The sequence below is a fragment of the Biomphalaria glabrata genome, chromosome 2 (genome assembly GCF_947242115.1).
Source record: "Biomphalaria glabrata chromosome 2, xgBioGlab47.1, whole genome shotgun sequence".
Taxonomy (NCBI): Eukaryota; Metazoa; Mollusca; class Gastropoda; family Planorbidae; genus Biomphalaria; species Biomphalaria glabrata.
In genome coordinates, this window is record NC_074712.1 from 52,915,446 (window position 1) to 52,927,982 (window position 12,537).

The window sequence follows — 12,537 nt, forward strand, 5'->3', positions numbered from 1 at the left end:
TGTCCCAGCTAAACCCTCCCTTCCAATTTTAGCTTTTCAGTAATTATAGCTAATTGCAAGGGACATAGCCAAGAACTGTTCTTTTTCACTCCCCTGCAGTGTGTGTGTGTGTGTGTGTACATATGTGTGTGCCAAAGGTACATCAGACAAGATAGGAAGGAAACTATAAATATATCTTAAATGTCTTTATAAAACATCCTTAATCTTCGGAACCGAAGACATTGTCATTACACATTGAAGAAGTGGGAGCCTCTTTGTTTGTTATATATATATATATATATATATATATATATATTTATACTCATGTATCTATCAATACTGTTATTTAGTTTTCTTCCATTGATTCTTTTAAATCTGGTCAATTGCCTTAGAATCCAAACTGTTTCTGTTCAATATATGTAGCTTAGACTTACTTTATTATTCTTTTATTTTTACATTTGATGTTTACAAATCCAAACACATTAGATTTACACCTTTCCAACAATGAACATCTTGAATGAATTAAATGAATTATGCTTTGAGTTTAATTTTGAAGATATCAACCCACACAAGATATACTACTATGTATTTCATATGAACAACAAGCTAAAAGCAAGTGGGAAGCTTTATATGACTGTAATGAGATTCATTGTCTACATAGTGGTAACAAAGAAACTAAAGACACATTCAAGTTTCCATTCACTTCAACTGTTATGCAAGCAAACTTACAAGCAGACGGTTTTTCTTTAAACTTTGTCAACATATTACAGATTTGATTGGATTGATTGGCTACTTCTAAACACAGCCCTTTTTTTTTAATGAAATAGTTTTTCTTAAAAATTAAAATAGTAAAAAATCTTCCGGCATTAAAACAGTGAACCTTTTAGGGGGGTTGGGGAGATAGCTCTAGATTAAAGTGTTCTCTAAAAATACATTGAAACAGAGTTGTTGTTGGCCAGCAACAGAAACAAAACACATTGCCAGGTGGGCTGGCATTTTATCAGCTAAAGTTTGAATGGCAAATGTGCAGTGAAATAGAGTCGTTTTTGTTACCAATAAGAACAGTCTTCATCACACTAACCAACAGCCTCTAAGTTCTAAAATCTAATTAATTAATTAGTTTATTTAAAAACAAATTTAGGGCTCAGATGACTGCTCAGCCCCTAAGATATTTTTTTTCACTATGAACTTTTAAATTAGTTTTGACTAATTCAATACCCACCAAAAAATGAATTAGCTTGACTAGGTGGTGGGGAGTAGATATCTTGACTATCACCTGAAAAACAAAACAAAAAAAAAATGTCATGAAATAGAAAAGGAAACAATTCATTAATATTTATTGAATCACAATCTACTGTTCATTAGTTTCTCTGTTAAATATATATATACAGAGAAAAGATATTTATATAATTATAATCTAAAATAGATACATCATATGAAATTATTGTTATCAGCAAATTAATTCAATTAATTACCATTATCACAATAAAAATCTAATAAAAAGTATAATCTAACTTTGATTGAAGAACAATTAATTATATTGTCCTAATCTAATGATAAGCAGATATCCTATTGTTTAAATTTAACTATATGTGATTGTTTAGTCAAAAACCAAAACTTATTACCATGTATTAATAAAAGTTTAATAACTCTAAATGTATTTATTAATTTCACATCAGCCAGAAAGAGAAAATAAATTAAAAAATCTATAATACTTTTTAAAGTAATGATTTGAGACATGCTTTAATTTGACATTTTTATAATTTATTGAAACTACATTTTTATACATACGTTTTTAATTTTTCTTTATATAGATATTGAAAATATATTAAAACAAGAACAAGGTTTGGGGAACAAAATTAGAGAAAGGGCTTTGCATGGATTTCATAAATAAACTCACTTTGTGTTATGATTATTTAGTTAGGACAAGAAGTATCATTTCAAAAATTAGGAAAATCACTTGCGCTCACACATGCTGTCATAGATCTACAATTTCATTCTACTGACAAGGTCTATGTGATTGATGTTATTGTACAATAAAATTTGTCATTTCAATGTATACATACAATCATATACAGATACAACTGCTATACTACAGTGTTATAATTATAAAACATTTCTTTGTATTAAATTTTAAGTTATAAATTAAACATGCAGTGAACAAATAGTGCTAAAAAAAACAACAATCAATTCTACATCAGAGATCATTAAATCAATAAATTTTTGTACATAGACGACATGAGATTAATAACAATCAGAACTAAATTTATAAATTCAAAAGATAAAAATCTCAGACATGCTGCTTAACATTGTGTCAAACATTATTTGTTAGAAAGAACAAATGATCACAACATGCATCAATCTTTCCGCTATCTCTGTGAGGTCTTGAAGTGAAAACTCTTGACACTAACACATCTCCTAAATCTATATGGTGCTGTTTTTATATTATTAACATGCATCTTATATGTTAATTTCTTTTTTACGGTCAGTTGTTTCATGCAAGTCACCTCGTCATACCATGCCTCTTGTCTATCTGGACACTAAAGTGCCACATTACCTGCATATGAAGGAAACGACAAGTTGGAAGATGTAGGAGGCTTGGATGACTGCTCATGGACTACAGTGATGGGAATCAGTTTCCCAGTCAGCTTAGCTGGTTTAGCTGGAGGGGATGGCTTGTCTTGGGATCTCATGTCTATGCTCAAATCTAAAGGCAAAGACTCGGCAGAAGACTTCTCATCTTTGGCTATAATAGTATCTCTGGAATCTGAACTGGACACAGCATTGTCTGAATGAGGAGATTGTCCATCTTCCTGACTGCTAATGGAGGACTGAGGCAAATTGTCCAAGTTAGTGTTAGCCCACAGAGGTTTGGAATAGTCTTTATAATCTAAGATGTGCTCCAAGTCCCTGCGACCAAAGTCATAGCTCTGACTAGATTTCAGCTGCTTGTTTGTCTCGGAGAGTTCATTTAGGGTGACACTAGATTTCAAAGGTGATATAGTGGGCAGAGAGGAGAAAGAGTTGTCATATTCTGTCCTCCGATCGTTGAATTCATCGAAATGTTCATGGTGAGGTCTTTGCCGACTACCTTTAGCTGGAAGAGTGGCATAAGATCCAGGACCTAGTTCTCTACCCTTATTTTGATCTAATGGGAAATATTCACGCTGGTTCTGCCATGAAGACGAAAGATTTGAAGAGCTTGGGGCTGGCCCAGAGAAGGAGGGCTCCTCTTCCTGGCTATGTCGCCGAACACGAGGAGCAGAAGAGATAGGGATGCTGGGGCTTGGTCTGCTAGGTGACGCGTGATGGACAGGTATTGGAATCCTGCGTGTACCAGCATCTACACTAATGCTACGTGCAGGAGCACCCCATTGCTGGTCAGGTGTTTCCACTGGGTGTGAATGCTGCTGCTGCTCCAGATGTTGTGACCTCTGGTGCCAGGTTGATGGAAAACTTTTTTCATGGACAGTAGGAGAGCTCTGCAAACTCTTACTTCTGTTGACTGCTGAGAGTGATCTTTCTTGACCTACTGACCTTTTTTGAGCCTCACTGTCTGGAGCTAAGCCCTCTGAGAGTTGTATGTCTAGCAGATAGGAAAATGATCAGCAATAAAATCATTTGTAACAAAGCCTATGTTGTATCATGTATATCTTGGTCCATACTTACATACATTTTCTAAACAAATACTAATTATGAGAGAAGTTCACCCATTTTTGTTCAACATTTTGATCTTTGAGAATGTGATTCAAATTTAGAATCAAATAGCAAGAAATGAAAAACAATTGGCATTGTAATATAAAAATAGAATTAGTTGATTTAGTTTTAAATACCTTCAATGTGTAACTTAGAATTTATCTTCCATATTTATAATAAAAGCAAAACAGAAAGCAATAAAACTACAAAAACAAACCAAAACAAAGTTTATAAGTAATGTTTGGCAAACTGAGCATACAAAGTAACATTAGTGATGGTTACAAGTTACAGGGAACATGCATAAAGTCCAACAGTACTTTCTTTAAAATTTTTGAAAATATATTATTTAACCATATAAATACACAGCAATGGCATGATTTTAAGTCAAAAGAACCAACCCTTTTACTGGTCAATCATTGACTTAAACTATGGACATTCCTACAACTGGTTAGACATTGATTTAGTCTATGGACATTCTTACAACTGGTCAATTGTTGACAATCACTGGGCATTTATACAAATGGTCAGTTGTTGACTTAATCTATGTACATTCAAACAAATGATTAGTCATTGATTCTATGGACATTCATACAAATGTTAAGCCATTGACTTAATCTATGGAAATTTATACAACTGATCAGTTGTTAACTAAATCTATGGTAACTAAATATTTAATTTATAGTTGAGTTTTTTCTCTGTATACCCATTCCCTTCGCAACAGAAAATGCTAAGCTAATTATTTGTGATATACGAGTGGTCCAAAAATATCTTTTTTTTTCAGTACCTCCTATTGGTCATCCAGTAATTCCAAGAACTACACAAACATAGAGGAACTTCCAGAGACTGACACTAAGTTAGTGTTACAGATGAAATGTGAAAATTAATACAAACAGCAATACCATGCTTGTTGAAATAAATGTCTAGAGTGTTGTCTCTTAGTGCAAGGATGATGTCATACATTACAAGACAAACAATTGATCTGTTCAGAAATACCACCTTTACTCAGTACACTAAGTGAAACAGCTTTACTCAATACACTAAGTGGAACAGCTTTACTCAGTACACTAAGTGGAACAGCTTTACTCAGTACACTAAGTGGAACAGCTTTACTCAGTACACTAAGTGGAACAGCTTTACTCAGTACACTAAGTGGAACAGCTTTTTTCAGTACACTAAGTGGAAATGAGTTTTATTGTGTGTGTGTGTGTGTTTATTAATACTAGCAAAATGTCTTATAGAATATCAAAACTGCCAAACTGTATTGATAGAATTAACAGATGAACTAATATTGTAGTGACACTAAAATAAAAAAAAACAACACTTTTGTTCTTCATCACTGCCTACATTTTCTGAAAACAAAACTGAATGGCGCATGCCACAACTAATGGAAACTCAAAGCAAAGTAAAAGAGAATGTAGAATTCTTAGCATGCTTTGACACTCTAGGGGAGATAACAAAGAGAGAAGGAAGCACAACTCCTGCTACCTTGGACATCAGCGCCCATAGCGGCCAGCCTCTCCTGCTGCTTCAGGAAGAGGTTAATACCCCGAGACTTGTTGGCTCTGCCGCGACCCCCACTCAGGACGTACTCGCTAGAGGTTGACGTAACAGACGGGGTGGGTGAGGGCTGCTTCTGGCGCAGGAAGTCTCCGGGAAGGGAAGGTGTAGGAGAGCCGCGACGAAATATATCGCTGATGGCGGTGGGGCGATAAATGCTGCTCCTGAGGTGGGAGGGCGAGTGTGGAGCTTCAGCTTCTTGTCGGGGCAAGGGAGGAGAATGAAAAGTGGACTGGTTAGGATGCGATCTTGAGTGCTGCAGGGTGCGAAACTGATGTGGGTGTGAGGGGGCGTCGGAAGGGGCTTGAGGATAAAACTGAGCCTTACCGCGCTGCTGTTGTGAGAAAGGGAGCGTTTGATGGTGCTGCTGTCGAGGTGAGTTTTGCTGATTTGATTGTGGTGGCCACTGATGCTGCTGGGGTGACCACTGTTGTTGCTGGGGTGACCATTGCTGTTGCTGGGGTGGCTTGTCCTGTGGGTGTGTCATTTCTTTCTCTTGCTGTCTTCTCTGGTAATTATCGTACTTCTCCTTAATGGAGACTTCTTCTTCTTCTTTGGGAGGTTCAGACTGCAGGTCTTCCTTCAACAGCTTGACAAACTCTCTCATCGGCACAGACTCCATGTATCCTGGAGGTGACATTGGCTGCTGGTGTATACGGCGTGTAGGCTGCTGCTGCTGCTGTCTCTGCGGGGGAGAAGCAAGTCTGTGCTTAAGCTTCGGTGACACCTGCTGGGTGGGGAGGAAGGTCTGAGGGGGTGTGTCGGGGTAAGGCTTGTAGTTGGTGCTGGCTATCTGCGAAGGAGGCACGATGGGACGAAGGTAAGGGGTAGGGACCTGCACGGGTAGAGGTGGGGGGTGCTTCACTGGCGACTGGGGTGGTGGGTGAGCTATCTCCAGCTTGCTTCCGGCCTGGTGGGGGTGCGGCTTGGAGGCGAGAGCGGGTGAAGCTGTGACAAGATCATTGTTCCGCTGAGCCGTCGGCCATTTTGCCACATCTGGTAGGACAAGCAAGCTAAGTGTTCATAACATAAGAGGACCACAAGTGGTGCGCAAAAGATTTCATTTATTTCTAAACTCCTAATGATCCTAACATGAATGAATTCCTTTTACAATGACATTTCAAGGTGACAGCGCAGACGACGTTATGACACATGACAGACCGACATAAAATACAAGACTTGGCAATGTTAACGCTGAACACATGACACACCGACATAACACACACACATACGTGTGCCATATGCTGCATACGTGTAGCGGCAATGCAAATTAAATAATAATATTTAGACATGGTGTGTGCCTAAAGTGTCTCAGGCTAAACGAAGAGTGAATTCAAATATTAGAAACATGACCCAAACATTGTTAGTAATTAGTAATCAACTCGGACAAAGTCAGTAGAAACACATTTTTTTTTTCAACGCAAAGATAATGAGCCATGAAATCATTGTAATAAAGATGCCTTATGTAATTATGTTATGTGTTTTATATTGATGTGACGAGATGAATTCATCCTATCGTATGCATTTTAATGAGTCAGTGGTGCTCCCATACAAACGATACGGTTTGACATACATTCGTGTTAGCTCGCGTCTAAAACCGAGAAGAGCCTCGAGTGCTATTATAGAGAGATGATAAAGGTTGCATTCAGTGCCACGAAAACGTATATAGAATATATATATATTATTCATTTGTTTTATAAAACAGATTCCCACAAGAGAGCGTGCTATTTGTACCCCGGTCAAACAAGAAAGGCAAATCTTGGGTAGATGAAGCGGGAGATAACTCCTCCAGGAAACTCTCAGCTGAAAACAAAAATAGAGAAACCGTTGGTCTAGTAATCCTGGTCAGTTGGGTGGTAGCTCAAAGTAAGTGGTCTAAACAAAATTTGTTCAAATGACCTAAGAAAAGGTGATGAACAATGAAGTCGGACTTTGATAAGTGAATGGTATCTTTCAAGTTATATGCTTGTTAGTACGAAGTGAAAAAAATGGGGTTGGGGGGGGGGGCTTCAAACAACAAAGTGACAAAAAAGAACGGTAACTTAAGATCTTATTTTAAAAAAAAGGGGTAGTAAAAGAAGCACGCCAAATTTCTTTGAGGTTTACAAAATTAGTCAAATTGGCAGCCGCAAAAGTACTATCAATTATACAAACCTCGGTACCACATAGCCCTTAGATACTAAATGAAGCGTGATCACTTTCATAAATCCTTTACTATAATGCCTTATCAAATAAACCAAAATCAAACGTACTTTCTGATATATAAATGCACACAAACTAGAAGAAATATATCCAATGAACTATAAAAAAAGGAATTGCACATTCCAATATTAAATACTACGAACTTATTAGAAATATTTGTATCCACGACAGAACACTATCTGATTGTTATCCAGGTGACCTCTTCAAACTTAAAATAAGACACTTATATATATACAATCCATGCAAATGTTTTCAAAACAACCACGACACTCGATAGAGCAAGACAAGCCATGATTCAGAGACTTGCGACAGAATATTAGATAGAAATTTACTATCAATGGTCCGAGTATACATACTGGCAATTACTTGGTGGCCAGATACTCAGACATTTATTAGTTATATTTTTAAAAGTATATGCTCCTCCTTCATTACCTCCTTTAGTTTAACCGGCAAGCATGCTGACATCCTAAACTCTTGTTGGAAAAAAACACGAGTTAAAAATAGACTGAAGATGGCGTTTTTTTTTTGTTTTTTTTTAGAACTACCTGGCACAGGCGGAAGGAGTGGAAAATGAAAAAAAAAAGTCATTCAATTTTTTTAAGATTAAAAAAAAAAACGCTTTAAGGTGAGGTGGGAATGGGGAGTTGCACATGTGCGTTGGTGGAGGTATACTGTCAGCTGACATCAGGGGTGAGTACTAAACATAAGATCGCATCCCTCCCTCCCGTAACCGTTTTTTTTTTGTCTGTACCTCTACTTTGAAGATAGTGAGTACTAGATCTAGACGGTGAGTAAAAATACAAGGAGTGATGATGACTGATGTGAGGCAGAAGAGGGGGGGGCGGGGTCTTACTCTTTCTTCATGAAACTAAAATGTCGCCAAGGGAGAAATTAAAACTGGTGAAACTTGTCGGCCATTTTCTTGTTCCATTCCAACACCTGATAATTTCGTTCAACCCATTTGACTTGCTATTTCTGAAACGTTAAACTCTAACTTAATGGAGGAGGGGGGAGGTGACGGGGTAGTTACAATACTTTGTACAGTCTTTTCAAGACAATAAAATGTACGAGAAATACACAAAGTGTAAAATAATATTACTTATAAAAAATACCATTCAGATGTTTAAAAAAAAGGGGGGGGAGGGAGAGTTATGGGAGGAGGAATGGGTTTATGAGGTCTAAACGCTTGGCTATGTATCTAGTAGACTTATGTTCAAAACCCGCCACGAGATGAGTTGCTGAAAGGCAACATGGAAATGTTCTCCCTTAAATCCCTTTCTGAAACATGTCCACAAGAGAGATTGAACCGTTGCGAACTAAACATGTCCACAAGAGAGATTGAACCGTTGCGAACTAAACATGTCCACAAGAGAGATTGAACCGTTGCGAACTAAACATGTCCACAAGAGAGATTGAACCGTTGCGAACTAAACATGTCCACAAGAGAGATTGAACCGTTGCGAACTAAACATGTCCACAAGAGAGATTGTACCATTGCGAACTAAACATGTCCACAAGAGAGATTGTACCATTGCGAACTAAACATGTCACAAGAGAAATTGTACCGTTGCGAACTAAACATGTCCATAAGAGAGATTGAACCGTTGCGAACTAAACATGTCCATAAGAGAGATTGAACCGTTGCGAACTAAACATGTCCACAAGAGAGATTGTACCATTGCGAACTAAACATGTCCACAAGAGAGATTGTACCGTTGCGAACTAAACATGTCCATAAGAGAGATTGTACCATTGCGAACTAAACATGTCAATAAGAGAGATTGTACCATTGCGAACTAAACATGTCACAAGCTTGAAAAATGCGCTATACAAAAAGCGATTTAAAAAAGACAAAGCGATTAGATCCTTGCGTTGTTTTTACTTATCCACACTGATTGGAAGATAAAAGAATGATGTTTTCATAGATTGTGAAACTGCCTTTCACCAACTCTTTCAATAATTACCTTGAAATGATAAGGGAAGATCCTCTCGAGGGCTATGAATGTTTTGTAAGCAATGACTGAAGAAGAATTACTAGCTTGCGATTCGCGGACGACATAAATGGTCTAGTAGGGACAGAGGAAGAACTAGCTGACTTGGTGATGCGCATAGAGCCATAGACAGACCTTCAGCAGCAAATGGTATGCAAATAAATGCCGAAAAAAATCAAATTATGACCAAAGGCCTACAGGGATTTAAAAGGGACATAAGTATTGGAGGTGAAAATCTGACAAGTGTCAGCAGTTTTAAATACCTAGGATTAAAGTCTCAGATGAAGGAATTAGAACTGCTGGCTTGAAATCTAAGCCTATAACTAGAGCTTGAATCTATAGTTATACATGTCTATAGCTAGAGCCTCAAATCTATTCTTATACAAGTCTAAAACCTCAAATCTAATGTTATAACAAGTCTATAAATAGAGCCGCAATCTATTGTTATTGAAGTCTATGACTACAGCCTCAGATCTATTCTTATACAAGTCTATGACTATGATATCTCGTGTGTGTTTCAGACGTTTTACTTAAAGAAACATGTGTCGTAAGAATAAACCAAGAAACCTAAACACAGATGATCAACAGACTTGGACAAATATGTGTACATTCTAGGAAAGCATAAAGTGTGTGTGTGTGTGTGTATAGAACTGGAATAAATCACTCTACTAGACAATAAAACGTACAAACAGATTATAAAAGGTACAAACTGACTACATAGTTAAACACTAAAAAGTCACATTATGACAGATGAATTAAGAATAGGGAATGGGAATGTGGAAAGAAATCAAACCATTAGTTATGACTCCACTAGTTATGACTCCCCATTAGTTATGACTCCATTAGTTAAATTATGACTGCATTAGTAATGACGCCATTAGTTATGGCTCTATAAATTATGACGCCATTGGCTATGACTCCACAGGATTAGTAGCAATTTTCCAGGACAAAATTTTTGGAGAATTCTGGCAATTTTTAGGAGAATTTTATGATTTTAGGAGACTTTTTCATTTGTAAGAAGATTTTAGGAGTTTTTGGAGCGCTACGAACCATGGCTCCAGTAGTTATGGCGCCATTAGGTATGTCTCACAAACAAATTCATTAGATTCGAACATAATTTCCTATTTTGCACAAACTTCCAATGAGAGAGAGAGAGTATCAGTGACATCAGAGTCGTTTGCATTCCAATAAACATAACAATGATTGGAAAAGACCATTCAATATCAGCGTGACAATGTGAAGATAAATTATAACTTGAAGCTCTTGGCTCCTTCGTAACCTTTCAACTTGTTCTTCAATTCCTTGATAGAGAGCCAGAGAGAGAAAGAGAGAGAGAGAGAGAGAGAAAGAAAGAGAGATTCATGGGACTTAGATGAACATTTGTAGAAGGAAACTTTTTTTGCGTGTCCTAGTGTCAAGGGACAAACAATGTTGGTCAATGCTGGCATAGCTAGGTAAGCGTGAAATTCTTCATACTAAATTTTGGGACTCGTAGACAGTTATCACTGTGCAGATCGAGAGAAGACTCAAGAGAAGAAGACTAAAAGTCTCTCAGCGCCATGAACTAGTCTGCAGTCATCGAAATCAAATCACTGTAATTAAGTAGAGCTTAAAGAAAACTAACCCTTGTGGTCAATGTAAATAATTGTCTGTAAACTGTAGAACAAGTCTTAACTACCAAACCAAAGATTATTTCCAAGAAGAACACAGCGAACAGCTTTGGTTAAGAAAACATAAATATAGAAAACAGTTTTAGTTGCGGGACTTTACTATGAAAACTAGAGGTTAGGGTAGCCGTAAAAAGGGAGGTAACTTGAGATTGAAATCACATGTAAACATTTCCCCACTGTCTTGACGCCTTACTAATCAACTGCTATCATTGGTCCTAAAACTGACTCCCAACTCTCCATGTCTCTCTTACAAACACTCCTCCAACGTAAACTTCCTCTTTTCACTTCTCGATCGACCTACACAGTCACTTCCGGTCGGACATGGTTCCAGAACAAAGCGCGGGGAAATACAAACATGTCCTGGATACCGAAGCGTACCAACCACGGCTGGACCCCTGCCCAGCCCCCGGAAGTGCCAGTTCCTATAGGTATACAAAGTCAAATAAAAGAATGTGTCATTAGGCGGATTTGTTAAAAACAAGAGGCAGAGAACAATGGTACGTTCAAGACGAAAATATAAGGCTGACATAAAGAGATGGACAGACCGAAGGGGAGAATATGGGGGAAAATATGATTGAGAAAGAGAGTGAGAGAAAGTAAGAGAGATACGCAGGAAGAGAAAAAGTGGAAAAAAAAACAGAAAGAGAGAAAGAAAGTAAGAAACAGAAACACAGAGTAGGTCAATGCTGGTCATAGCTGGGTACGCGTAACATTTTTCTTACTCAATTGGGGACTCGTAGACAATGCTCTATACTGTCTAGATCGAGGAGGACTAAAGATGGGAAAGAGAGAGAGAGAGAGAGAGAGAGAGAGAACGTAAAAAGACAGAAAGTGACAGAGGTACATGGAGAGAAAGTGTGTGTGTATGAAAGAGATAGAGATAGAGATAGAGAGAGAGAGAGAGAGAGAGAGAGAGAGAGAGAGAGAGAGAGAAAGAGAGAGAGAGAGAGAGAGAGAGAGAGCAAAGAAAGATAATTCGGAATAAAAAATTAATGGTTCTATAATTAGCTATGTATTATTTCTACAATAATTCTAACAAAAGAAATAGATCTACAGCGTAGATACAGAAATAGGTCTGAAAGCAGATTGTAACAGTGAAAGAGAAATAGTTATTAATTGTCTGATATGAAGTTGAGATGAGGGGCCTACACCTGTAGGTCACCGAGTCAGTTTCCTTAAGTAAGTCTAATTGATATTTCTCAGACTGAGTGGATCCTGTGTTGGGGATTTCCTACGGCTGAGTAAACGTTCCGGTAAAACAAAGAAATGTTTGAGAGACGATGATGTAAGCTACGTGTGAGCGTGTGTGTGTGTGAGGTGTGCGAGGGGGTCAGAGGTTAACAACACTGGAAACAACAGTCTCCGGCACCAGAAAAGAAGTCAAGGTGTTTGACACACAGGTAAGAACAGGCCCAGGGCCGTAGGTGAGCAGAACTTGTGGC

At 37.7% G+C, this 12,537-nt stretch overlaps 1 protein-coding gene across 20 annotated transcripts in view; it reads right to left on the bottom strand.

Moving 5' to 3' along the window:
• LOC106077152 (sorbin and SH3 domain-containing protein 1-like) overlaps positions 1-12,537 on the bottom strand; it is a 148,311-nt gene that overhangs the window by 44,989 nt on the left and 90,785 nt on the right. For 15 of the 20 annotated variants that reach the window (XM_056021383.1, XM_056021382.1, XM_056021381.1 and 12 more), the window contains 3 exons: positions 5,161-6,228; positions 2,537-3,565; positions 1,202-1,255 (listed from right to left, as the gene is read on the bottom strand). In XM_056021383.1, coding sequence (XP_055877358.1) covers positions 1,202-1,255; positions 2,537-3,565; positions 5,161-6,228 — 2,151 coding nt within the window. Of the gene's footprint in view, positions 1-1,201; positions 1,256-2,536; positions 3,566-5,160; positions 6,229-6,966; positions 7,036-12,537 lie in introns of all 20 variants that reach the window. The other 5 variants (XM_056021390.1, XM_056021389.1, XM_056021385.1 and 2 more) reach the window with 3 other exon arrangements.